The 27,857-nt window shown below is 42.1% G+C and overlaps 2 protein-coding genes across 2 annotated transcripts in view; one reads left to right on the top strand and one right to left on the bottom strand.

Annotated features, from left to right (window-relative positions):
- Window positions 1-2,400: 2,400 nt before the first annotated feature.
- Window positions 2,401-27,857, bottom strand: part of aspscr1 (ASPSCR1 tether for SLC2A4, UBX domain containing) — a 26,109-nt gene continuing 652 nt past the window's right edge. Inside the window, exons 3-17 of the mRNA XM_037764342.1 lie at window positions 26,764-26,878; window positions 22,763-22,863; window positions 21,550-21,607; window positions 21,395-21,468; window positions 20,721-21,312; window positions 19,547-19,606; window positions 18,457-18,596; window positions 17,560-17,641; window positions 17,391-17,457; window positions 16,187-16,249; window positions 14,938-14,990; window positions 10,832-10,883; window positions 10,636-10,705; window positions 9,963-10,150; window positions 2,401-2,744 (exon numbers count right to left, since the gene is read on the bottom strand). Coding sequence (XP_037620270.1) covers window positions 2,734-2,744; window positions 9,963-10,150; window positions 10,636-10,705; window positions 10,832-10,883; window positions 14,938-14,990; window positions 16,187-16,249; window positions 17,391-17,457; window positions 17,560-17,641; window positions 18,457-18,596; window positions 19,547-19,606; window positions 20,721-21,312; window positions 21,395-21,468; window positions 21,550-21,607; window positions 22,763-22,863; window positions 26,764-26,878 — 1,726 coding nt within the window. The 3' untranslated portion in view covers window positions 2,401-2,733. The remainder of the gene's footprint in view (window positions 2,745-9,962; window positions 10,151-10,635; window positions 10,706-10,831; window positions 10,884-14,937; window positions 14,991-16,186; window positions 16,250-17,390; window positions 17,458-17,559; window positions 17,642-18,456; window positions 18,597-19,546; window positions 19,607-20,720; window positions 21,313-21,394; window positions 21,469-21,549; window positions 21,608-22,762; window positions 22,864-26,763; window positions 26,879-27,857) is intronic.
- LOC119485070 (palmitoleoyl-protein carboxylesterase notum1a-like) overlaps window positions 21,004-27,857 on the top strand; it is a 22,946-nt gene continuing 16,092 nt past the window's right edge. Inside the window, exon 1 of the mRNA XM_037764345.1 lies at window positions 21,004-21,116. The gene's annotated coding sequence lies outside the window, so the exon portion shown is untranslated. The remainder of the gene's footprint in view (window positions 21,117-27,857) is intronic.

Below are 27,857 nucleotides of genomic sequence, written 5' to 3'. Positions count from 1 at the left end.
CCTGAGCTTCTTGTTAGGATAGCAACAGCAGTAGTAGTACTAGTAGTAGGAGCAGCAACAATAGTAGTAGTAGTGGTAATAGTAATAGCAGCAACAGCAGTTGTAGTAGTATCAGTAGTATCAGTAGTATCAGTAGTAGTAGTAGTAGTAGTAGTAGCTGGAGCAGGAGCAGCAGCAATAGTAGTAGTAGTAGTAATAATAGTAGCAGCAGCAGCAATAGGAGTAGTAGTAGGAGTAGTAGTAGTAGTAGTAGTAGTAGCAGTAGCAGCAGCAGTAGGAGTAGTAGTAGTAGTAGTAGTAGTAGCAGCAGCAGGAGCAGCAGCAATAGTAGTAGTAGTAGTAGCAGCAGCAGCAGCAGTAGCAGTAGGAGTAGTAGTAGTAGTAGTAGCAGCAGCAGCAGCAGTAGGAGTAGTAGTAGTATTTGGGTGAAATAAACCTTTAAAACTACAAGTCGTTAGACATAAAGTAGTATTTGGGTGGAATAAACCTTTATAACTACAAGTCTAAAGTGAGCTCCATCAGGCAGAACATTTTTTATGATTGTGAATTAAGCATTTCAAAAATATACGACCCTGTAAAGAACAAGCGGTTACAGATAACGGATGGATGCTCATATCTTCATCTCTCTTCTCACCGAGGCAGCTGTGGTCTTGAGGAACCATTTGTCATTTCTACAGCTGCCACCAGGGGACGTTATTATTGCAGCAAAGCAGCAGTGCTGCAGCTAAAAAGACCCAGAGGCCCCATGTGCTGACACAGCTCTTCATTACAGCCTTTCAATGTCCAACTTTGTCTGTATAATAAGCAAATTTGTAACTACGAGCAAGCAGCGGCTTTTTTTTTTTTTTAAATATTCTGACTTCATATAAATCATTAGAAAAACAGTTTGGAGATGGGAATAATTTAAATTTCATATTTTTAAGGGAGTTTCTATTTGCAACAGTTACGCTGTGTGAGGCTGAATTTGAGAATAAAGTTTAAAGTGCAAGTTAAACTTCCCTCACTGACACACAACCAACACGTAGTCCATTAACAGCCTCTCTAGGTGCCTGTTGCTTTATTTGGCATCAAAGGCTCCAGGGGCAGTTGGAAGTAATTAATTTGCAAGAGGGAGACAGAAAGTGTGTGTGTGTGTGTGTGTGTGTGTGTGTGTGTGTGTGTGTGTGTGTGTGTGTGTGTGTGACAAGTGGATGGAATGCACTCCTCCCTTATACTCCCACAACACACACACAGTCCTGCTCCCCTCTGTGTTCGGCCTCTTTTTGAAGTTCCTCCTGCAGCTAAAAGAGCGAATGAGGGGGCAGAGCTGAAGAGAGGGCTGAGGAAGTGTGTGTGTGTGTGTGTGTGTGTGTGTGTGTTGACAACATGTGAAAATATGGCTGCATGCTGCTTGTTTACTATTACCTGTGGACAGTCAGATAAGTCAGGACATGTGAGAATTTGTGGATCATGAGGCAGGGGCGGACTGAAGCTAACGGGAAGCTCGGGAATTTTCTTGGTGGGCCGGTCGTGTGATGATCTTGCTATTCAAAACGTCTCTATTACACAGAAAAATTTACATTTCAATCAAAGGTGTCATATGTACATTGTCCCAAATCAGCTGTGAATTTGTTGTTTTGAACACAACACAACGCCATTCCTCCACCTCAACTCCCTGACTAAACGTTCACTCACAAGTGACTGAGAACTCAACTGAACTGAGAAACAAACAAATTGTTTCAGGAAGCGATACAGTTCAGTAAGTGTAATCAGGTTTAATCCGTCCTTCACAATCAAACACAAATTACCATTACTAAACAAACCTATGCCCTTGTACCACAAAAACTGTATTAGTGTTAAAATTACTCCCAAAAATATTCTGCACTCACCCTCCGGGCATTCGCATACTGTTAAAGGCCTCTCCATCTCGAAATCCTGGGCTGAATTTCAGTCCCAGTCCTCCCCTGGTTCCTGTAGTTATTTTTCAACATATACCACAATATGTATATATATATAAAAACTACATAAACAGAAGTTGAGAAAAACTGGGATTAAAGTTTAAATGCTGGCCGACAAACTGCATAACAGTTTCAATTAAACTGATTATTTTACCCCTCAAAAATGACCACAGAATCTACATAATACCTTTAAAATTGCAGATACCGTATGCTATCTTTAGATAATATTTTGAGAATGCAGTTCTGTGCACTGAAATGTGTACTTTCAGTTTTCTGCTACTATTGAACCCATTAAAAACTGTTGCGGATGCATCAAAGGCCAATATAGATAGAGTACATACAGCAATAAAATATGGAAACGAACTGTGGTGGTGTGTTCACAGTTGGTTCTTGGCTTTTAAACTAACTGGATGAGAACATGGATGTGTAATTTGAACAACTAGAAAATATAAGACAGTTTTAGTACAACAATCTTTATTCACTTTTCACTACATTTTCACCTGCTGAATAAAAGCAGCCTCTCTCCTCCCGGAGATCAACCGGAATGAAACACAACAATCCTCTTGGCAATGAAATATGCAATATTTACTCAGTCGTTTATCTCATTATTTTGACTGTTTTAAAACCTAGTCAAGTGCAGGCTTCTTCCACGATGGATTTAGTCCGCTGCTGTCACAAAGTTGAGCCTTTATTAAAGCGCAGCAAACGTTTAAGTGCTCTACTTCGTCTGCAAGCAGCTTGTCAGACGTCAGGGGTGAAGTCGTCCCATCAACACACGGCAGCAGCAGCAGAAGTCTTATTTCTTACCTGTGCAGGAAACAGGAGACAGTAAATAACAGCTCTGCCAATCAACGAAGAAAACAAGATAACAGGGCAGTGAAAAGTTTTTAGCATTGGTATTGATTTTGACATATCAGTAATGTTTTATTCTGAGAAGAATAGTTCATTTATTTTATTTTGTTGAGCAACAACATGAGACAACATGTGAAGAAACCAGAGATCTCTCCACTGACAACCAGATGTTCTGCTGTAATCAACATGTTGCGATTTATGAATACTTTTGATTTTTAAATAAATTACTTACTTTGTAAAAAAAAGGAAAAAAAAACTTGTACATATGACAAGAAATGCATGCATCTACTCCTGCCAAATTTAAAGGAATAGGTTGACATTTTGAGAAATACTTTTAGCATATTCATTTTCTATCTGAAAATTTGGTGAGAAGATCGAAACCACATCTGTCCGTTAAATGTGATGTCACAGAAATAGTGCGGCACATAACCACCGTAAAAACCACAACACGTCGTTTTTACACTTTGGTTTTTGTAAGGATTTAACAAATAATATATAGCGGGTTAATTAGTGAGCCTTAGAGGTACTGGCACTCAGATACCTGTTTCCAGTCTGTATGCTAAGCTAAGCTAACTGTCTCATAGCTGTCCCTTATATTTAGCGTAAAACTTACTCCCCGCCCTACACCCATTTTCTCTCCCATGATCCCCCCACGAGGTCGACCTCGAACAACTTTGGCACTATCTCCACAAGCACGACACCTACCACCTCCATCCCCTCCACAATGGAATCAGCCTCTGTCTCCGCAGTCTGATAAGGATGTTCCTTTACTAAATGTTGCAAGCACAGATTGATATGTGCTGGGTCCAGGCTTCAAGGCTAATGATACACGTGACTGTTTCCAGGAAAAGCTGGGGCCCTGTGTGATGAGAGCTTCTTCTATCTCAGTTCTAATAAGTAGTAGAAAAAGAATGGTGAATCTGCAAAGAAACAGGAAGATTTTTACTGATTGTGCTAATTTATCAAATTTAGCATTGATTCCTTGCCAGCCAAACCATGTCCCAAAAAATAATAATAATGCTTCTAGCACATTAAAGCTAGCCCTGTTAAACGTCAGGTCTTTGGCAGGAAAAAGTTTTTTAATCAATGATTTTATTATTGAGCACAAGCTTGATTTTATGTTTTTAACTGAAACTTGGTTAGACCAAAATAACAGTGCAGCTGTTCTTATTGAGTCAACTCCTCCCAACTTTAGTTTTATGAGCGAAGCTAGAATGCATAAGAAAGGAGGTGGAGTTGCCATATTGTTTAATGATTCCCTCCAATGCAAACAGATATCTTATGGACATTTTGCTTTTTTTGAATATGTCGCTCTTCAGCTGAACTCCTCTTCTCGAGCTTTGTTTCTGAATATCTACAGGCCACCTAAATACTGTGCAAACTTTTTTGATGATTTTACTGAACTGCTGTCTGTAATTTGTGTTGACTTTGACTGTGTAGTCATTGTTGGTGATTTTAACATCCATGTTGACAACCAACAGGACAGAGGGGCCAAAGAACTGTGTCAGGTTCTTGATAACTATGGAATGAGTCAGCATGTGACAGAGCCCACACACAATAGGGGACACACTTTGGACTTAATCATATCAAAGGGCCTGAACATTTCCAAGGTTGTAGTGATGGATGTTGCTCTGTCTGATCATTCATGTGTATTCTTTGAGAGTACTCTTCCTGTGCACAGGAATGATAAGACAGAGGTAATCACAAAAAGGTATATCACTGAAAATACCAGTGATCAATTTGTTCAGGCTTTCTCTTCCACACCCACCCTCCCCTGGACCTCTGTCAATGAGCTTGTAGATAATTTCAATTCTAAAATGACAAATGTTATTGATACCATTGCACCCACCACGGTGAAGATTGTCTCTGGTAAGAAAAAATCTCCATGGAGAAATACCATGTTGGTAAGAAATGAAAAAAGAGAGTGTCGAAAAGCTGAACGCCAGTGGCGGAAAACAAATCTACAAGTTCATTATGACATCTATAAAGAGAGACTTTGCATTTATAATTCAGAACTGAAAAATGCAAGGCGGTCCTTCTTCTCTGACATCATCACCAAAAACAATAACAATGCACGTGCCCTGTTTGCTACTGTCGACAGGCTAACAAACCCTCCTGTGTCAGTAGCCTCTGAACTTTTATCCTCCAGGGCCTGCAATGAATTTGCTTCCTTTTTTACAGAAAAAATTCACAAAATCAGACAAGCAGTCACTTCCTCCATAGCAGGTACAGGATGTTTGTTTCCCCTGCGTCCACTTAAACCTGGTGCAAATACCATGACACAGTTTTATCCAATAAATCAGACATACCTGGAGGAAATCATACAACATCTAAAATCCTCCTCATGCTGCCTTGACATTCTGCCAACAGGCCTTTTCAAAAAAGTATCAGATTGTATGGTCTCAGAGCTTTTACAGATTGTTAATGCATCTCTTGTTTCAGGAGTGTTCCCACAGGCCCTGAAAACTGCTGTCATCAAACCACTCCTCAAAAGAACAATCTGGACTCATCAATAGTAAATAATTACAGACCGATATCAAATCTTCCATTCTTGTCTAAAATAATTGAAAAAAACAGTTTTTCAAAAATTAAATAGCTTTCTGGCACTAAACAACTCTTTTGATGTCTTCCAGTCAGGTTTTCGACGAAACCACAGCACTGAGACTGCTCTTGTTAAGGTCTTCAATGACATCCGATTGAACACAGACAGTGGTAGAACTACGGTTTTAGTTTTACTGGATCTCAGTGCTGCATTCGACACGGTTGACCATAATATATTACTAGACCGACTGGAAAACTGGGTGGGTATTTCTGGCATAGCACTCAGCTGGTTTAAATCCTACCTAAAAGACAGGGACTTCTTTGTGTCTATAGGTAATTGCAAATCTGAGCTGAACAAAATCACATGCGGAGTTCCCCAAGGCTCCATCTTGGGGCCTCTTTTGTTTAACATCTACATGCTCCCACTGGGTCAGATTTTTGAGAACAACAAAATAAATTACCATAACTATGCAGACGACACACAAATTTACATAACTCTATCACCAGGAGACTACAGTCCAATACAAGCACTGAGTGAGTGCATTGAACAAGTCAATAATTGGATGTGCCAGAATTTTCTTCAGCTGAACAAAGACAAAACTGAGGTTGTAGTTTTTGGAGCCAAAAAAGAAAGATTAAAGGTTAGTGCTCACCTACAATCTGTGATGTTAAAAAGCTCAGACCAAGCCAGAAACCTTGGTGTAGTCATGGACTCAGACCTGAGCTTTAACAGCCATATTAAGACAATTACAAAGACAGCCTTCTATCACCTGAAGAATATAAGAAGAATTAGAGGACTGATGTCTCAGCAGGATTTGGAAAAACTAGTACATGCATTTATCTTCAGCCGACTTGACTACTGTAACGGCGTCTTTACCGGTCTTCCTAAAAAATCGATCAGACAGCTGCAGCTGATTCAGAACGTTGCTGCTAGAGTCCTCACTAAGACCAAGAAAGTGGATCACATCAGTCCAGTTCTGAAGTCTCTACACTGGCTGCCTGTCTCTCAGAGAATTGATTTCAAAATACTGCTGCTGGTTTACAAAGCACTAAATGGTTTAGGGCCAAAATACATTTCTGATCTTCTGCTGTGTTATGAACCATCCAGACCTCTCAGGTCATCTGGATCAGGTCTGCTTAGTGTCCCCAGAGTCAGAACTAAACATGCAGAAGCAGCATTCAGTTTTTATGCACCAAATATCTGGAACAAGCTCCCAGAAACCTGCAGGACCGCTCCAACTCTCACTTCTTTTAAAACAAAGCTTAAAACTTTCCTGTTTGCGGGTGCCTTTTATTCTGACACTGCACTATAACTTTTACTCTTTTGAGTTTTATGCAATTTTAGCTTCTATCCTAGCTTTTATTTTTAGCTTGTTTTTATTTTCTAATCTTTAATGTTTTAATGTTTTTATGTTTTTATAACTGTTTTAATTATTTCTTAATGTTCTTTTGCATTTTGTCGCAATGTTCTTGAATGTTTCTGTAAAGCACTTTGAATTGCCCTGTTGTTGAAATGTGCTATACAAATAAAGCTGCCTTGCCTTGCCTTGCCTTGAAGACAGAAGGGTGACATCAATCTTCTCATCTGACTCTCAGAAAGTGAATAAGTGTATTTCCCCAAATGTCAAATTACTCCCTTAAATGTGTGTTCATTTAATAGGGTACAAAGAAATATATGACCACTACTGAATTCGAAACACTGACGCTGGATATGTATTGCAAATCCTTTTAAAAACAAGCACTGTATCATCCAGAGACGGCTGTTTTTCAAAACACCCTGTGCAACATGTGACGTGTAATAACGTGGTCCTGCCAATACTCTGGCATGTCATGATCTCCGATTAACGAGACAGGTTAAACTACCGGACATCTTCAGTGTCGGACACACAGTCTGGGAGTGTGTTTAAGTGTCCTCTGTACGGTAGGGCTCCACATATGGAGCCTATAATTCCTGATTCGGCCCCCCCTCCCCTCAGTCTTTTTCTTTGAACTTTCCTCATGAAAGAGAAAGCAGCCACAACTTTCTTAAAAGACGCACATGGACACACACAGAGATCAGCCAGAAAATAAAATGTGCGCAAAAACACAAACAAGACACAGAGCGAAAAAGGGAGCATTATTCTAAACAAAAACATCAATACAGTGACCACCAGAAACACCACAATAGAACAACAGAGAAGCGTCGTGCCTTGACAGACCACAGGGGCTCACGCCGTGTGATGTGGCCCAGCAGCAGGCTCTCTCCCTGGGTCCGGAGTGTCTGTAGTGGTCTCCTGAGCCGGAGGGGGTGACCATCCTAATCCAATTGGTTCATCTTAAAAACGCAGCCCTGTCTTCTGAGTCATGAGGAATTCTGCTTTCAAAAAGGCCATTTCCTATTGACTGTGGTTTTTGGGGTTTTGTGAGTGAGTGTTTACCACGACAAGAATTGTGTGGCTACATAAAAAAAAAGGACGTGATCTCTGAGGAGGTGAAATACTTGTTTCTGCATTTGGGGTGCGTTTGTTTGGGCTAATGTGAAAGCTGTCAATTGACCTCCAGTGCAGATCAGACAACCGGACCGAGACTACCTGAAAAGGTGGGTCTTCCAATAGGATTGTTTGTCATGTAAAAGAAAAGCAAAGCAGACGAGTCACAAGATTTTTGTGACAGCAGAGTTGTGTTTCAATTAGTTAAACTACTATTAAAGCAACCTTTTAATCAAGAACTGTCAAGGAAGCGATTGCTATAAGATACTGTATAGGCTTGAATAAGTAAGGGATAATGAACAGCGAGCCGACACGGCGATGTGACCCGAAGCAGAGGGGTCTCTCATCGCCCTGAAGGGGTTAATTTCACAACAATGACCCGCTAGCTGTACATTATCCCGCTTATTACACGGCTACTTATTTAAGAAATCAATCATTTTACACAAAAATGGTCCTCCAGAGTCCGACAACAGAACTGCGCCCATAGCAACGGTCTGTTATAAAGAAATAACAGACTGCAGAACGCTGGGATTAACCAATCAGAATGGAGTATTCAACAAAGCTGTGTAATATGAGACACTATTTTTTTTCTCCTAGAAACTATATTTGAAAAAGTGGGGGTCTTGTCATATGTGATCAGGGCGCTCCTGAAAAAGAGAGCATTGCTCTCAGTGAATCTCCCATGAATAAATAAAGGTAAAAAAAATAAAAAATACTTGAGGAATAAACTGTTACGCACTCATAACATCAGATATTCCTTTTGAATGGGGAGAGTTCTGGTGTAACACAGAGAGTGCTGCATTATGGGTCATTTGTAGCCTGCAGTGTTGCAAGGCTAGCGAGTTCCTTTAAGTCTGTTCATTTACAGTAAGTCAGCCCCTGTAAGTGTTTATGAAGCCCGGTTTGACTTCGAGGAGTTTCTGATGGCTTGTGTAACATGTTTTTCTGCCACGGAGGAAATAAATTCCTGACAAGCGAAAACATCTCCCATGTGTCCTGCAGAACTGGACCGGGGACCGCATCATCTGCCAAACAGCCCAGTGTGACCAATATGTCGCAGAATATCACGATGAGGAGCTCAAAGAGAAAGAAAATCATTCACACCCCTCTAAACGCCTGACAGGAGAGTGTGAGTAAGACACCACATGGCAGGGCTCAGCAATGAGGACTGCCTGCTAGCGCTGGGCAAGTAAAATGCCACGTTGGGCTAGTTAATCTAGCAACTCACTTGCCCAATTGGGCAAGTGGTAAAAAAATAACTGAACACGCTTTTTCTGGAGCTGATGGAAATAGCTAAGGAGAGAGCCATCCCACTTCCTTCCTTGTAGAGGAGCAAGTAAAAATTTACATCAGGCAAGGAGATGTCTGACCCAATTGCCCAACCTGGCAAGTAATAGAAGTCTATGAGAAAATGAGCCTACTTCTCACTTGATTTATTACCTCAGTAAACATTGTAAACATGAGTTTATGGTCTCAATCGCTAGTTTCAAGTCTTCTTCAATAGAGCATGATGTTCATTTAGTAAATTATGGTCCCATTTAGAGTCAAACAGACCATAAAGCAGGATATGCTTTAGGGCGTGGCTACCTTGTGATTGACAGGTCCCTACCACAGCGTTGTCCAGTCTGAGTGTTGTCCGTGTTTTCAGTTCATGAAAGTTAATTATAACCTTTTTGGTCCCATAAAAATGTCTTATTCATTGTTTGGTTGTACTTAGCTCCATCCTCTCGAGTTACTTTTGGTTGTAAAAAAAAAACAAGATGGTGACGGCCAAAACGCCGAACTCGAGGCTTCAAAACGACAGTCCACAAACCAATGGGTGACGTCACTGTGACTACGTCCACATATACGGCTGCCCCCTCTTGGTCGATTAGTCGACTAAGATTTCTTTAGTCGATTAGACACATCTCTGGTAAACAAGTGATGTGTTTGTGTGAGTCTTTTTTGGAGAAACTCAGTTTCACAGATCTGTCAATTAAATAAAACTAATCGATTAGTCGACAAAATCGAGAGTTAGTCGACTTAGAATTTCTTCGGTCAAGGACAGCCTTAAATGTTTATATTTTTTCCTTTGTCTGGACCAAATGAACCAAACTACGGGTGTGAAAGTGACCGAAATGTGAGTGCTTTAGTGCGTGTGCTCTACATCCCGTCTCGTCCTCACCTGGAAGCTTGAGCCACTTGGGCACCTTGCTCTGCTCAGATCTGGTAGGTTTAGCAGCCTGGGTTTGTGTAGACAGGTCTCCCTCGTCCTGTGTGGACCCACTGGTGTCCGCCCTCGGCTCTGGAGGAGGCAGCGGCTCCTCTGAGCCCTCAGTGCTGGAGGAAGGTGTCGGAGAGCGGAGCATGCAGCTGAGGTGGGATGAGAAAAAAAAGGTTATAATTGTTTTGTTTTTTAAATGTGTCTTGAGGAGATCCTGTATCTATTTAAATCAGCATTGCTTTGCATGGGGAGCTGTACCAGAAGTTAAATAACTGGGTGAGATGATAAAGATCTAAAACGGAGGAGTGATGACCTTGCTAACGAAGCAAAAAGGACAACAGGTGGGGGTCACTTTTGGGAAACGGGCTCTATGTTTAGAAGGACTGGAAATGGTTTTATGTGTGTGTGTGTGTGTGTGTGTGTGTGTGTGGATGTTTATGCGTGTGCGTGTGTGGAGGAAATGAAGGCGCATGGGGGCACCTGCTGTTTAGGCTGAACCTCAAAGGGATTCCAATGATGACAGCTTTGTGACAGGAAAAATAGGCCGGTTGCCGCAGGATACAAGTGCATATACACAACACTAATGCACGCACGGCAAGGCACACATTTAAACACACACGTGAAAAACACATACCTAGCAATGGACTCATTTGCTTGCAAGGCCGAGACAGAGGATTCAACCAGTTCCCTCTTCATGTACAAATCTGTGGAGGAAACACACACACACACAGTGTAAACTACTGTTGTTGTGATATTACATTCCTCAGTAATACACCAGTATCTAATTCAAAATCAGCATATGAAAAGAAAAGAAATGAAAAGACAAAAACCTGTCTTAGCATCAGAGCCGAAGTACACCAGAGCGCCAGGAAACAGGTCGGCCTGCAGACGGAGAGGGAGAGGAGGAGAAGTGAACAGAAGCCATCAAAATGTTTGGCACACAAATCAGTCTCTGTGCAAAAAACATGGAAAAATCTAAACAAAACCGCCTCCCCTCTACACGCAAACCGAGCGCTGCCACCACATCCAAGTCAGTCAAGTTCATTTTTGAAGATGATTCATTGCGCGGGGATCTGAACCAGTAAGCGTGGTCCTTTGAAGCAGACCACAAAATGAGCAACAATCAAATGGTTAGTGAAAACACTTTCACCCCTGCAGCACTCCTCTCCGGTGAACGTCTCAATGGTTATAATGGACCATTTGCAGACAGTCGATTATCAAGCGTACAATTAAGAGGTAGAAACGCAGACAGACAGACAGGCAGGGCACGTGTCTGTGACTCGATTAGGAAGTAGACAAACAAAACCAGCTTAAGATAAACACAGTCTTCTGTGCACGTTCACAGAAACACATCAGCAGCACGGGAGAGCATGTAAGCAGAAGTACAAAGTTGTTTGTGATGATTAATGATGTACTGGTAAAATGACTTTCAGCTGCTGGTCGTCATGTGGCCACACAGAGACAAACCTCAAAGTTATTCTCAAGGAAAACAACATGAGAAATTTCTCAAACATATAACTACCTTAAGAAGACTAATGAGAATATGTTAGGGCTGTCAAAGTTAACGCGATAATAACGCGTTATCGCAAATTCATTTTAACGCCACTAATTTCTTCAACGCATTAACGCAAGTTGCAATTTTTAGGTTGTAGTGGACTCAAATTTGGCATCATATACTAGAAAACTCGAAAAGGAATCCATTGGACCTTGCTACACTAGCTTGTCGTGAAGGAGGCTAAATAACGCTCCAAACTTGCGCTAAATTTTGGCGAGGAAAAACTGTCATGGCCATTTTCAAAGGGGTCCCTTGACCTCTGACCTCAAGATATGTGAATGAAAATGGGTTCTATGGCTACCAACGAGTCTCCCCTTTACAGACATGCCCACTTTATGATAATCACATGCAGTTTGGGGCAAGTCATAGTCAAGTCAGCACACTGACACACTGACAGCTGTTGTTGCCTGTTGGGCTTGAGTTTGCCATGTTATGATTTGAGCATATTCTCTTATGCTAAATGCAGTACCTGTGAGGGTTTCTGGACAATATTTGTCATTGTTTTGTGTTGTTAGTTGATTTCCAATAATAAATATATACGTACATTTGCATAAAGCAGCATATTTGCCCACTCCCACGTTGATAAGAGTATTAAAGACTTGACAAATCTCCCTTTAAGGTACATTTTGAACAGATAAAAAATGTGTGATTAATTTGAGATTAAAGATGAAGTAGGTGAGATTGGAGCAAATATGATTAAAAAAAGTTATTTTTATAAAACGGTCACTATATCATGACAGTAGTACATGAAACAGGTAACCTGAAAAAAATCATGTGCTTCTGTGTCCTCCGGTGCTCCTAATGGCATCTGCAAGATTTCACAGACCGGAGGAAAACTAGCAGTCAGTGCTGATCTGAGGTCCGCTGTCCATCTGCTGTCTATTAGAGCCGGCTGTCAATCACTCGCGAACTCCAACCAAATGGTCAAACAAGGCAGCGCTGATCAAATATGAATCAATATTATGTTACTGTAATGCCTATTTCTCACCTCAAATGTTTTCAGAATCATCTTGTACTGTACTGTTTAGCTGTAAAATTAAAAAGTTTGTGACACAGCAGCCATTGTGAAATCTGTTGAAGGAGATTTAGTAAATCCTGAAAACAGAGCCATGAGGAGGTGCAGAAGTTCAGTTTTCTCTCAGAACACTTCAATTACAATATGCTGAAAGATTATTATGCAATTTTTGCCCAATGATGCCAAAAATATACTGCCTACTGCCACTTTAACTATGGACAATCATGTGATTAAATATTAAATATTTTAGTTGATTGACAGTCCTAACTAAAATAAACAGTCACCAGCGAGAGATGAGAAGCAACTTTTGTCTAACTTTCGTCTAACTCTGTCTGAAATCAAGAACCGATTGCTTAAAAAAAAAGAATCACTGAGAACTTTGATGGTAAATCTGTCACTGTTATCACTATAAACTGCATGTGTGCATCGTTGCGAGAATGAAATGGTGTAGCAACAATACAATAACTAAGCAGGGCGCAGTGAACAGTCTATTGACAGTCTCATCGGTAAAAATAATCATTAGCTACAGCTCTAGTGCCATCGATGAAATAAATCTAAATCTGAATCTGTCAAAACAGAAGGTAGCATGGCTGTCACTGGGTTTAGGCGGGTTTACCCTCCACTACAACCCATTTTACACACACTGTCCTTTCTCTTTGTGCCCCCCGCTCCCCTCGCATTCACTAGCTGGTTTCTAAATTGGGACACTCTGGCCTAATTGCTATTATCGCAGCTCTGTGAGCAGGAAACAATGTGTTACAGTGAAACAACGGGCATTCCTGCCATCCCGCTCCTCTGGCAGCGCCACTTCCACTTGGGATGAGACAGGGCAACGGGACAAGACCTGTGTGTGTCTGTGTGTGTGTGTGTGTGTGTGTGAGAGAGAGAGAGACTGTGTAAAAAAACATGAGAGAGGAATGGAGGGAGGGAGGCAGAACGGATCCTGATGGAAGACAGAGGGAGAGACAGATGAGGGAGGGGACGCCTGGTATCAAAGGGCTTCTGGGTTGGGAAACATTCCTTTCCTGACATGACACAAAGTGATTAAAGTGTGCGTCTGTGTGTGTGTGTGTGTGTGTGTGAGATAGAGAGAGAGAAAGAGACATATGCGTGTGCATTCATGTTTATGTGACATGACAAAAAAAGATTAAAGATTCCTTGTGTGTGTGTGTCAAAGATTGATGTATAGACAGGGAAACGGAGCCAGAGTGTGTGTGTGTGTGAGAGACATGAAACCAAGGGGATTAAAGATTTTGTTTTTGTGCGCTTTAACGCTTTTAAGTCCCTAATGGATAGAGACATGGGGGTGAGGCACAAGAGAGGGTCGGAGAGAGGGATGCTAGTAGTGGTGGTGGTGGTGGAGGTGGACGAGGGTGGAGGGGGGAGAACGAGAAGAAAAGAGAGAGAGAGAAAGCTGGAGTTGGGGTACAGGAGAGGGACGTGTAGTGATAAACAGGCTTGAGAGTTCAGGAAGGGACACAAAGATGAAAAACAAAGCGAGACGGGCGACTTGCATCAGAACATCAGATTTGATTCGGAGGGATCATGGCACCAAAAGAGCTTCACACACACACGCACATTTCAAAGTGTGCTTTTGAGGATCGTTATCTTATGTATCAGTCCCTCTGAGGAGCTGAATCTTGTTCATCATCACTTCAAACGACTTTCTCTTCCTCCCCTTCTTCTTTAGTCTACTTACGGTTGAGTCAAAGTGTCAGAAGAAACAAAAACAGGAGGCACTGATGATGAAATCATCTAAAATATCTAAAATAATGCATCTAAAAATAAAAGTCCACGAAAGTACAGACTGAACAACTCCTTGTTTTTCATTCGTATCTCTTCGTTTTCATTATTTGAATACCTCTGAACTCAAGAGGCAAAAAAGCATCAAGGCTGCCCATTGCTCTGTGTGTGTGCGTGTGCGTGTGCGTGTGCGTGTGCGTGTGCGTGTGCGTGTGAAGATCAAAGCGAAGCCTGTATTAACCCCATGTGCCAGTCTGGGAAAAATCAAGCCCAGCTGGGGTCAAGGACAGTGGAGAGGGGGGAACAAGTGTGAGAGAGTGTAGGAGCGAGAGAAGAGGGGGAGAACGGGAATGTGGTGGGGCTTTGAAGAGGAGAGAGGGACCAGCCGATACATTTTACAGTCAGTCCGTCTGTGTGTCTGTGTGTCTGTGTGTGTGTGTGTGTGTGTGTGTGTGTGTGTGTGGAGATAGTTTCAAAGATGGGAAGTCAGAGTTTTGTAGTTATTGTTTTCTGGAGTTTGACTGTGATGTGGTTTGTTTGAGTCAAATCAGTCTGTTTATTATTGTGGTTACAAGAAAGTGTTGCATAATAGACTTCCATGCAGGCAGTTTGAGGGATCTTACCTGAAACAGTGTAGCCGAGGGGTCGTCCAGGATGGTTTTTGGGGGGGTGATGACTGTTTTCAGCAAAAAACGAAAAAAGGGTAGAAATTAGAAATAGCGCACATCACTAAAATCTACACTGAATCGTTACTGACACTGGAGAGTTAAACTGAACAAAAGTCATGAGTATATATGAATAATGAGACCATGTTTGCAGACAGACTATTTGTTAAACTGCAAGCTTTTCCTATAAAATATGATCATCTAAAACTAGTGTCCACATCAACAGATACATGACAAAGTCTGAATGTCACAGCTTTTCAGGAAATTATGAATAACAGCAAGTCCGTTGTGGAAACAATTAAACATTTTCTTACCCAGAAGTCTAGATAGATCTGTGTGGCCTGTTGGGCGACTCTATTACAACTTAATTAGGCTTTAATCATTAAACTACATCTAATGTACGAGGCATTGGCTGTAAAATAAATATTTTAAAAATGACAATTAAACTGAGAAAAGCTGACAAATGATGTGCTGACGGATCATTAAGAACTCATTAAAAAAAGTTAATTCCAGTTTAATACTAAGTGGGTCTTATTTTCATAGTTCTGGCTGTTATGATAACTTTGATTTGGGACTGCAGTGTCACCATTAAAAAGAAGTCGGACGGGGCAAGAAACCTACGATATGGACAGGTTTTAAAGAAATCTCCAGGTTGACTAAACTCAGCTGAAAGAGAGAAAGTGGTTTAGATAATCTGGCGAAACTGTCGGCTTGTTCACAACCTGTGTGATTGTTGGCCACTCCTGTTTCTTGCCCTGTTGGACTTCATTGGAGCAATTTCTCTGTGTTCCCCGGTCTCAGCAGTTACTGGATGAGTGGAGAGCATCAGCTAGATGGACAAATCGACCGATGTGAGCTTTACACAGATGTATTGGTGCTAGTTGTGTATGTTGGTTGATAAGTAACAACAACCAGCTGTAGAGAAACTAAGTTTGAGTTCATTTAGAAACCGGGTCTCCATTACATAGTTTTTCTAAAAGGGCACTGACAAGTTTAATTTGGTCACAAAAACAACAACACAGAAACGTTTGTTTATGTCAGGCATTATCGGCATCAGCCTCACTTTATATTGATGTTTCGAGGCCAAGTGTGAATGCACAGCAGGTTTCATAACAAGATCGAACCTTCACACAAAAGAGCTACAGGGGTGGATTTTTATGCTTGATGATGTTGTGATTAATTAGTGAGAACATTAAAGGACACTTACACAGGTAGAAACTGAGCTGAGGATCCTCCAAGTGACTCTGAACAAAACTCCTCACGGCACCAACTGGGCACAAAACATGAGAAGAAGAAGAAGCTTTATTAACACAAGGCACTTTTACACAAGGCAAATACACACAAGGCGGTTGAAATGTGTCTTTTCAAACATCCCTCCTAGATACCACACCACACACATGCATTTTTCGGAGGGTCAGCCATAGAACGGCGCCCCTGGAGCATTGTTTTGAGCCTTCGGTGCCTTGTACGGCAGCTGGATTCTCGCGATGTCGCGAGATTCGCGGGATCAAATGTCACACGAAAATCCATCTTGTCAGGCTCAGAGTATTACGTTTATGTCCGGCTCACCAGACAACGGACCAATCAGCATCCTGTGTGGAGCTACTGAAGGTACGGGCATGGCTTAGGTGTGTGAGACCCAGTGAGACCATAGTGTGAGAGGCGACTGTTCGTAGCCTACTAAACAACAATGGTGGCTCCTGTAAAGGTTAGCATAGATGCTGCAATAACACCAGTTATATCACAACTGGAGATCATTTATTAATTGAAAAAAGAGCAAAGAACGGCACTGAACTTGTAAAGTAAGGTAAGTAGTTTAGTTTTAGTTTGATTGACAGATGGTTCATCCAGTCACCTACCAAGTATTTTTTTGAAAGTGCCTGCCCTTTTCCAAACAGTTTCCAAAGACAGCTTCTCAGATGTTCTCCTTCAAACCATCTGACAGGGTCAGGGCACCTCGGCAAGTGCCGCAAAGGTGAATTGGCACGTCTCCAGGTACCAGTCTGCACTCCAAACTGGCGACCCTCCGGTTCCTAAGCCAAGTCCCTACGGTCTGAGAAACTGCCGGCCCCATCAACTTGAGCGTGAACAAAAAGATCTATCTGCAGCTCCATCAGTCGCTGTGTGGAGTATAATTCACGTTTCAGATGGAAATCCCCTCAGATTTGTTGTTCTGCTGGTTGTCGTGTGGCTGTTGGGGTTGAGGTGGATCTAATCCCTGGAATTACAGACCTGTCTCATTATTTCTGTCTCTCTGTCACTCTGGTGTGGCTACAGTCATAAATGTGGTGAGGGAGCCGCAAGTAGCTTTAACATTGCAGCCATACCTGTGGCTAGCCAGCTGAAATGAACACTCTCCACACACACAGACACACACACACACACACACACACATATATACACACACACACCTGTCTCCAGGGGCCTGAAGAAGCCTTGTAGAACATGTCTGTCTGGAAACTGGACCCTCAGGACCACCTGGAAACGCACAGTGGCAGCGGGTTATTCGAAGACTGATGCACATTTCATACAAACGTGCACATTTAAAAACAGGATTTCGTGTCTGTCACATGTGCTCACTTTGGGATATCTTGCCATCTTCTCCTTCATCTGTGATTCTCTCAGAGATTTAGTCATCAGCGGAGCCTCCTCCATTAACTTCCTGATGGAACGAGGGAGAAAGAAGACGGATGCGGTTGTAATGAAACGAGCTGTGAATTAAAAAACACACTGTGGAATCAACAATGGGAAAGATGAGCAGACAGACTTTCATCTTCTACCCCTTACTCGTGTGTGGCCGTGTATGCGTGTGTGCGTGACAGAGGCAGAGACGAATTGCTGTGGTCGCTTTAATTCCCCCCTTGATAATTGCAGTCATTGACACAGTAGTAGCGTAGCCATGAGGCAGCCAGCTAAGTCAACGTAGATGGAGATTAAAGGATGTACGCGGTGAGGTCTCAACCTGACGGGTGTTCGGTCGATGAGTGGAGGGTAAACGTCTACACAAAACAGGTTTACTAATTGCTCCATTTATGCCTTATTTAGAAGCGTTTGTAGTGTGCGTGGTGTCTCATAAATGAGAACATGTTTGCAAACACACACAATGTCTCAGCAGCTGTGGTCTGCTGCGGCCACATCCAGAGAGCGCAGAGTAAACTTGTCCGCATCTGTTTTGAAGAGGCGCTCATAAATAAATACTTCAAACTCATAATAAATAAAAAAAACTTCAAAACGCACGCAGTGATGCCCGGCATTCTCCCCGCCTATGGCCTTTCATCACGGCTATGGTATTCTGCAATTAAGGGTTGTACATCGACAAAACACCGCAGGACCGAATGCCAAACTGACTAATTATCCGTTACAAACACATCTGATCCAGACGTGTTTCTGCAGCAACAAGGTATTTATACTAAATATCACACACAGTCCTCTGACCCAAAGTCACCCAACACGCTTCCATTCACTTCCTTCTCCCACCTCACGCTCTTCAGCTGGGCGAAGCGCTTGCGCACATCATCCATCGTCACTTCAAAGAACTCGTCGGGCAGATCCCTGTGGTCCGCAGAGTGACGGGACATTGAGTCCAGGTGGTAGATGAGAACCTCCCGTTCTACTGGCTGCAGAAAGAGAGTGAGTGAGTGAAAAGGACGTAGACATCAAAATTTCCACACTGATGTTGTCATCCAAAGCAGAGGTTTTCAAACTGTGAGGCGCATCTCCCCACCAGGGAGGCGCGGGAGACACGTGAGGCAAAGATACTGTGTGAGGTGAAAGAGGCAGGTGCATGCCTGTGTACGAAATACAACGGGAAATAATTGATTTGTTATCAAACCCTTAAAGGTAGGGTTGGTAATGCTGTTCAAATACATTTCTTGTGAAATTTGTTGCAATACTTATTACATCCCAACAGCAATCAATAAATCAAATGCTCTGACAATAAAGTCAAGTATCTGTGGCTGTCGCAGGACTATAATAAACCCGTTCAATCATTTCATTTGGCCCCAATGTAATGATTGGACGGACTACCTGTCCGTCCACCTGCCCGTGCACTCATTGCATGTCACTGGAGTCTTTCCCAAGCTGCTAGCTTTACAGCCATGTTTGTTGTTTACGTTCATTATAATGTTTGTGTTCATAATGATAATTTTGGGGGAGTGGCTTTGGAGGGAGGTCTAAAGCAAAGGACTGTCAGTGTTGCCGGCTTGGCAACTTTCTCTCTAGATTAAGGGACTTTTGGAGCTAGTGCTGCTAGCTACTTTCATTGGAAAACAGTTGGCAACACTGGGCTGGGTTTTTTGGTTCAATCATTTTTTAAATATAATGTACTCTTGCTAGTTTCTAGGCAACAGCTTGGGTCCATGTTTACTTCCTGTTAGCTTTCACATACACTGCAACAGGAAATGAAGTGGGACACATTTGGACTGTTTACGTTTATTTACTGTGAAATGGTCTATTGTGTTCAATGCTCATTCAAGGTGGAACAAACACAACACAGAAAACTGATAAACTGAAACAAACAGGTAATATGTCTTAAAGTTTTGACCATAAATAAATGGGGTTTTTTTACCTCCAAGAACTCCTCCCCGTGATCCATGTCCTCATCTGGCTGGTTGGCAGTGGTTTGACGCTGTGAAAGAAACAGAAAAAGCACAATGTTGTGTAATTTGCTTGTACCACATAAAAACTCTGCCAATGTGGTAAGCAAAAACGACTTCTTGAAGCTGGCATAAAAATTGGATCACTAGAAACACTAGTTGAGACAGCCCTTTCCAACGGGGAACTGGAGCTGTTGTATCCATCTATGCTCTCGCCAAAGTAACCAGACTCCATTGAAAAAAAACTGTAATTTTACCTCGCAGACCACAGGAGTTGCTGATCTACCGCTGTCTCCATCGGTTAGTTTGTTTGTGTTATTGTGTGACTTTGGTTAGTTCAGATTCACCAAAGTCACACAATAGCACAAACAACCCCTGTTCTGCGAGGTAAAATTACTGTTTTTTCCAGTGGGGTCTGGTTGCTTTGGCGAGAGCATAGATAACGGGTTCAGTTCCTGGTCAGAAACACAGTCTGTATAGCTGTTTCACGGCAAGGTAAACCGTTGAAAATATGCAAAATACAGTGTAAACTTAAACAGATATCAATTTGTTTAGGTGGGCCTTTCTTTTAGGTGGCTAAAATATGTTTTGCCGGCCTCGTCCACAGCAGTACATCGCTTTGCTCCTGTGCGGTAACTCCTGTCTGCTTCTCCAAACTGTAAGCAATGAAATTCAAGAAATTCAAGATGAAGGTGCTTATAACTAGATTATCTTTTAAATTTTGGAGTTAACAAGACATGAATTCTTCTGCTTCTTTACTAGGAAGCTTTAAGGCACACAGAGGATCACACCAAAAAAATCAATGGTAAAAAAAAAGAAAAACATATCTGCAGTGTTCTGTAGTTTTGAAATGGGCCAATTTAGCAGAACAGCTGTTCTGTAGCTCTCTATCATATCATCACTTTTAAGCCATCTTGGAGAAAGAACTCCTTAAAGTGCTCAGAAAATTTAAACAACTTCATGATAACTGGGAAAACTGTAACTGCTGAATGAACGTTTTGAGATTGTTTTCTATAAAAAACAATAATCTCAAAATGCCAACTGTGTTTATGATTATTTATCTTGGATAAGAAAAAAGGTTTAATAATCCTAAAATAAGATATCAGGACTTTCTTTGTTTGCACTTCTTGTAGAGCTATGGCTCACCTTGGCGCTAGAACCGTGGCTGGATTTTGCTTTCTTGGCTTTAGGTGATTCTGCTACTGCTGCCAGAGATGAGGATGAAGAGGATGAAGATAGTGAGCGTCCCGCTGCACCTCCCCGGGGACCCCCGAGGCGCTGACCGCCTCCAGAGAAGGGAATGAAAGGAGCCGAGGGAGCGGAGAAGGATGAGGAGGAGGAGGAAGATGGGTGAGAGTTCAGTCCTGATGGCCCCGCTTCCTCGCCATCCTCCTCTGGCGTTCCTCTCTCGACGGGAGCAATCTTTGGCCGAACTGCATCCTGGGAGTCTGGAACCTCCTTCTTTTGAACAGGAAGTGTGCTGCTTGTGGCAGGAGTTGGTGCAGGAGTTGGTGCAGGAGTTGGTGCAGGAGTTGGAGCAGGGTGGACTTTGATTGGCTGACAGTTTTTAATTGGCACCACTGTTGTTGACGTCTCTGGATGTGACGGAGCACGATCGGGCTGAGAAGATGGGCTAGCTGTGGTTTCCTTGGCAACAGGTGGGGTTGGCACAGCAGCTGTTTCAGTGGCTTCTTTGCAGTCTTCCTCTCCCTGTGCTTTGTTCTTTTTGAGTAAAAACCTTAAACAAATAAACAACAGCTTTATCATAAAGTCTCAAGTTTGCATGGTCACAGTATGCTGTTTGCACACGAGCAGCCTACCTGACAATGGCATTTCCTCCTGTAAGACCCAGAGACTTCAGAGTGGCCTTCTTGAGTGCTTCTTCACCACTCACCTGCACACACAGAGCTTAGTAAGCATAAAAGTCACTTTATTTTCTTGAAAAATGGAGAGTTAAAGGAACACCTCACCATACCTCATCTCTCATGTAAACACACACAGGGGTGGATTCTGACTCCGACAGCTCTGACCCACTGGAATCAGGTGGCGATGACAAGAAAAACAGATTCACATTATGGGCAACTGATTTGCTTTAACAGAGATAGAACAGAACTAAACACAGAAGTGACTTTCTCTTGTTCAGGGAAATCAGCCCTGTGATTTCACAATAAAACATCATGCGATGCAGTGGCACGTTGTCTGCATGTGTAAACCATGTGTGCACGATCCCGTGTAGAAACTAATTGAACCATAAATGTTTTACTATTGTTCTCCTCAGTTCTGAAACGCTTTCCCCTCTGCTCCACAACATTCACAGAGCTTTTACGCTGAAGCGGAGCTAATATTTCATTTCATGGAAGCGTAACTTTCCTGGAAAAAAGGATCAGGATATGGAGTGATGTCATTTAATAGAGATGAGATGAGGGCTGGACGAATGCACGAGCACCTGGGACCGCACAGCTGGAACTACTGAGTAACAGCTGCATGTGTGTGTGTGTGTGTGTGTGTGTGTGTGTGTTTGAGTGAGTGGCAGTGATGTGTGGGAAAGTTTAACCTTCAGTGGTGAGAAGAAGGGATGTTATCTAAAACAGTGCTGGCCTGCAGTTCATTCCTACACAATGATCACCTTTACTGGAAGGTGAAGGCAAACACAAACATGTTAGACGTCCATTCTTGGGAGGACCATCTCTAGCAACTTACTGGGGCTTTATTAATCATAAATTAATCACATTTTTTATCTGTTCAAAATGTACCTTAAAGGGAGATTTGTCAAGTATTTAATACTCTTATCAACAAGGGAGTGGGGAAATATGCTGCTTTATGCAAATGTATGTATATATTTATTGTTGGAAATCAATTAACAGCACAAAACAATGACAAATATTGTCCAGAAACCCTCACAGGTACTGCATTTAGCATAAAAAATATGCTCAAATCATAACATGGCAAACTGCAGCCCAACAGGCAACAACAGCTGTCAGTGTGTCAGTGTGCTGACTTGACTATGACTTGCCCCAAACTGCATGTGATTGTAATAAAGTGGGCATGTCTGTAAAGGGGAGACTCGTGGGTACCCATAGAACCCTGCCAAAAATGTCCTCAAATTGGTTCTCAGTTTGGTCCTCACAAAGATAGATGTACATGAGCACACACATACACACAAACTTTGCACATGCTCATACACACACCTGATCTGGGGAAAATGTGTGAGCAGTTCCCACAGACTCTGTCCAGAGGAGAAGGAACCCTGGAGCCGAGAGCCGTCCTCCATCTGTAGTGCAATCCGCACCTGAGGGATATGAAACCAAAGTCACACACACACACAACTGTAGTTTAAACGGATGTCAAAGCGCACAAACACACTTTACACATTAACCAGCCTCCATGATCCAGGAATCAAAAACAGGTCTACACATCTGTTGAGTTGGGAGTCTAACCTCATAGTACATAAAGTATGCAGATACTATAGGTGGCTGTGAGATGAATTTAAAGGCAGCAAAGGAGAGACAGAGGAACAAGGGAACTCACAGCAATGTAACAAACTGGTTCTCATCTGTCAAATACGTCTGCTTTGTACCTGACAGACCTAAAGGGGGACTTGTGTCTCTGTATCAGACGTCAATATTTTGACCCGGGCTGCACACCCTACGTGGTGTTATTGGCTGGGGGCTGTTTGCAGACGCCCAGAATAGTCCCGAACACAGCAAAATGAGAAGGTAGGGTCCTTGTAGAAACAGACACCGCCACACACTTCGAGAGGGTCATAAGTGATGATAGAGAGGGATTATTTTTGTATCAGTCCACACATTGTTTTTTAGGAAACTGTTGAATATTATACCTTTAAACTCTCATGTTGCAGGAAAGTGTTACAAAAAGTAAATGCAGGAAGCAAACTCACTATATTAAGTATTAAAATCTCTCTAGGTGGCCATTAGTAAGTTCTTGGCTCTACAGAGTTGAGCCATTTCGCAGGAAGAAAATTCTTTGATAATCTAACTTGATTAAGCTGCACATGTGGGCCAAGCTCAGTCTGGAAATGAGTAACACCAGGCATCGATGCGCGTCTCTGCTGTTCTTTCTACGAGTTGTTTATGTTTACTCAACAACCGTGTTGTCCAGCACAGAGAGCTCGCTGCACATCGGCACGCCGGCAGAGATGAAAAGAGCTTTTTGGCTGTAAACGGCCAGACACAAAACTCTCTGTCCCAAACCAGTTTGGCTGAGGAAAATGTTGGCAGAGCTGGCGTGTGTCTGTCTGTCTGTCTGTGTGTGTGTGTGTGTCTGTGTCTGTGTGTGTCTGTGTGTGTGTGTGGTACAACTAGTGAGTGTGTGTGACTATATAAAATCTGTGAGGTATCAACAGTCAACGATCCATCAAATGAACAAGAACAACAGATCAAACCCAGCCGTGATTTTACTGCTCAGATTATGATGCCATGATGTCATAGGAAACTACAGCTCAGCTACAACAAAGTGTTTTTCTGGATCCAGATCAGATCAGAGTGAACGCAGGAACACAGACGCAGAATTTAGGAATTTCCAGGTACCGGCAATAAAAACCCACGTCATATACAGCTGACAGAAATACCAAACCAATAGTGACATTGCAATATAAGGCTACACCATCATTTTTCCCCTAAACATAATTATGGGTGGGATCAATAATGAAAATAATAAATATCTTGATATGGTCATGTGATACAATACTGATACACCAGTATCACTATATTTTCTTACATTTATGTACATGTATTGTGAAACCCAGCAGCCTAATCAACATACGATGCGATATAAAGAGGAGTGACAAATTAAAAGGAAAAACCTGAATAGATGAGTAGAAAAATCAAATGAATGCTTCCATACAGAACAAGAGGGGTCAATGAGTGCTTTGATGAAAATGATGTGAATCATATGCAACCAGATCTCAAACCAACTTAACACCCATAGGAGATTTTGGCCAACAGTGCTCTCCTCCAGACACGATTATTGCAATGCACTTTATTCTGGTATCAGCAGGCGGAACATCCGAAGACTACAGTTAATACAAAACGCTGCTGCCAGGCTTTTAACTTGTACCAAGAGAAGTGACTACATCACACCGATCGTTGCTGCCCTTCACTGGTTATCTGTGAATTTTAGAAATTGATTTTAAGATTGTACTGCTCGTTTTTAAAGCCTTGAATGGTCTGGTTCCTGCCTATATCGGTGATTTGCTGACTCCCTATGAGCCTGATCGATGTTTGAGATCCTCTGGCAGGGCCTTACTAATAGTTCCAAAATCCAAACTTGTCAACAAAGGTGACCGGGCTTTTGCCGTCCGGGCCCCTCAGCTGTGGAACTCCCTACCTAAGGATCTCAGGCAGGGAAACTCAGTATCTTCCTTTAAATCTCACTTTTATATTATGGCTTTTTCTTAACTGATGGTGCACTGTTGCAACTATTTATATGATTTTATTTTGTATTTATGATTTTATTTTGTTTAGATTTTAAAGGGACTCTATGTAAGAATCAGAAATTGCTTGTTAACAGCGACACCTGTGGTCGTTAAGTCAACAAAAGTCAGCATCCTGTTGCTGGCGCTTGTGCTTGCTCTCCATAAACATGAATGAGCATCGCTCAAAACAGTGAGGCGACACACGTCAGCTAAAACCACAATATCATTCTATATTTCACCTGCTTGGCAGTAATGTTAGCTGACCAGACGATGGTCTCTCCATGAATCAATGCTGATCCTAGTGTTGTCTTTTCCTGCCTCAGCCTCCCGACCGCGGCCGGAGGGAACAGGGGAGACACCGGAGTTTTGGTCAGAGACGATAACGTTACTCGCTGTGGAGCCCCGTCACTTCACAAGACACGGGAAACCTCTGTTGGTCTGGAGGAGCTGCAGCATTTATTTCGGCACAAACGTCCACTGTACATTCACTAGATATTCTCAGAGCTAAACTAACTCTTCTGCAGTGTGTAGTGTGCGCACATGCACGTGAGAGTGGAGCGAGCTGAGCAAGTGAGAACGAGCGCGGTTTGTGAGTGGAGGCAAGCAGGCAGGCAGAGGAGCAGAGTACAGCAGAGACTCCGGCCCTGGAGACCAAAGCTACGGTCTCCACCGCGTCCTCCGACCGCGGCCAACACTGTTTTGCAAGACGGGCTTCACTAGATATAACTTCGCAGTTTTGGTGTTTCCGTGTAGTTTGTGTTGGAGTCTTGTCTGAAGAGCGTAGCCCCACGCGAGCGCGCATGGGACACCAACCCGGATTGATTTATACGTGTAAGAAGTTACAAAAAGTCCCTTTAAGTTCTGGGTGTTAATTATTTTGATCATGCTTTTATTGGAAAGCACTTTGTAACCTTGTTTTGAAAGGTGCTATATAAACTAAATTATTATTATTTTTATTATTATTATCACAACACCAAATGAGGGAATCTCTTTTGGGAGAACGCTCTTCATCGTCCCAGCAGAGTTCACAGACTTGAAGAATCTATGATGAGGCGCACAGAAGCTGTTCTGGTGGAACAACACCTTACTAAGACACTTTGGTGTTCCATAGTCCAAGCTACATCACAGTTAACTGATATAATATTTTATTACACGGCTTTGTTGAATACTCTATTCTGATTGGTCAATCATCGCGTTCTACAGTCTGTTATTTGTTTATAGCAGGCCGTTGCTATGGGTACAGTTCTGATGTTGGAATCTGGCGGACCGTTTTTGCGTCAAATTATCGATTTCTTAAGTAAGTAGCAGTGTAATAAGCGGGATAATGTACAGCGAGCCAGTCATTGTTGTGAAATAAACCCCTTCAGGCCGTTGCAAGACCCCTGTCAGGGTATTTGACTGTTCTACCTGAGTGAAATTTACAATCATATAAATAATAATATTAATAATATACATTTTATTTCTCAAAAAACTAAAAAATCATCAGCATGTGAATAACGAAAGGACATCAGCGGAACCCACGTATATATGTATATACGCATGTGTATACAATCATGTGGATTTGGGATACGTATTGACGAGGAATTCTCAGTCAATTATCTAGACCATGAAAGCCATACAAAACATGTGAAAAATACTGAAGACATCAAAGACTCACTCTCTGTCTGACTCTGTCTCTCTCTCATCCGCATCCCCGCATCCCTCCCCCCTCACACACACACAGACACACACACATTGCACTTTGTTTGAACTAACCTGGCTGTCAGCTACAGCCTGTTTCCTTGTACTTGTCACCATTTCCAGTTTCGCATTGTTGGGCAGGTTGGCATACCTCCATTGCAGCGTGAGGTCAACAGCAGTCCTCTGAAACCTGTCAAGAGTTAAAGACAGAGGAGAGGCGAGTGAGCGTGATGGGACAATCAAATAAGGGACACACCAATCCAACTTTTTCAGTCCCGACATCAATATACCGATAACTTGGCTTTGGGTATCGGCCGATACCGAGTACCGATCCGATAGCAGTGGTTAATTAATAAGCGTTATGCCTCACTGTGTGGAAGTGACTGGGATCAGGCTTGACTTAAACATCGCTTTCCTAACTTTGTAAAATTAAATGTAACAAATAAATACATAGATATAAATTTACTGATTTGTTAGTTATCTCTCCTCTAGAGTTCTCCTGTCATTACAAATAAGACAAGGATTTTGTTTTTATCCCTGACGGTAAATTATATCAACTGACACCTTGATTTTTCTTTTGTTAAACTCAAGGCAACCTCATAGATTAAATCCAGGGTTTTTATCTCACCTGTGAAATTACATATGCTTGTATGATAGTCTCAATATAATTACACTTAATGTAAAAATAATATTCCATTTGTTTTTCTTACCAATAGATACAATTCAGTGCTTTAATTCAAACCTACTGTTGAATAACTCCCCTAAATAAATTAAACAAAGGAGGACGGTCTGCAGGACGGATAATAATGCACTATACTCACTTTTAACAGTCTCTTCTGCACTATATTCACTTTTTTAATAGTCCTGTATCACAGCTGTTACCCTGCACTATATTCAGTTTTAACAGTTTTCTTCATCTCCTTGTATTTTTATATCTGGTATATTTTTTGTACTTTGCACTACTAACTTTTTTACTGCCTTTTTACTAACATGTTTTGCACTATGGAGCTGTGATGCTGGAAACTTGAATTTCCCTCGGGATCAATAAAGTTTCTATATTTATCTATCTATCTATCTATCTATCTATCTATCTGTCTAAATAAGTTGGGACAGGCTCCTGCTGCTCACAATAACAATCTAACAACTGGTTAAATATCAGCAGCCATGTC

This window comes from Sebastes umbrosus, chromosome 3 (genome assembly GCF_015220745.1).
Source record: "Sebastes umbrosus isolate fSebUmb1 chromosome 3, fSebUmb1.pri, whole genome shotgun sequence".
Lineage (NCBI taxonomy): Eukaryota > Metazoa > Chordata > Actinopteri > Perciformes > Sebastidae > Sebastes > Sebastes umbrosus.
The sequence above is the reverse complement of the archived record's forward strand: the minus strand, read 5'-3'. Positions and strand labels throughout refer to the sequence as shown.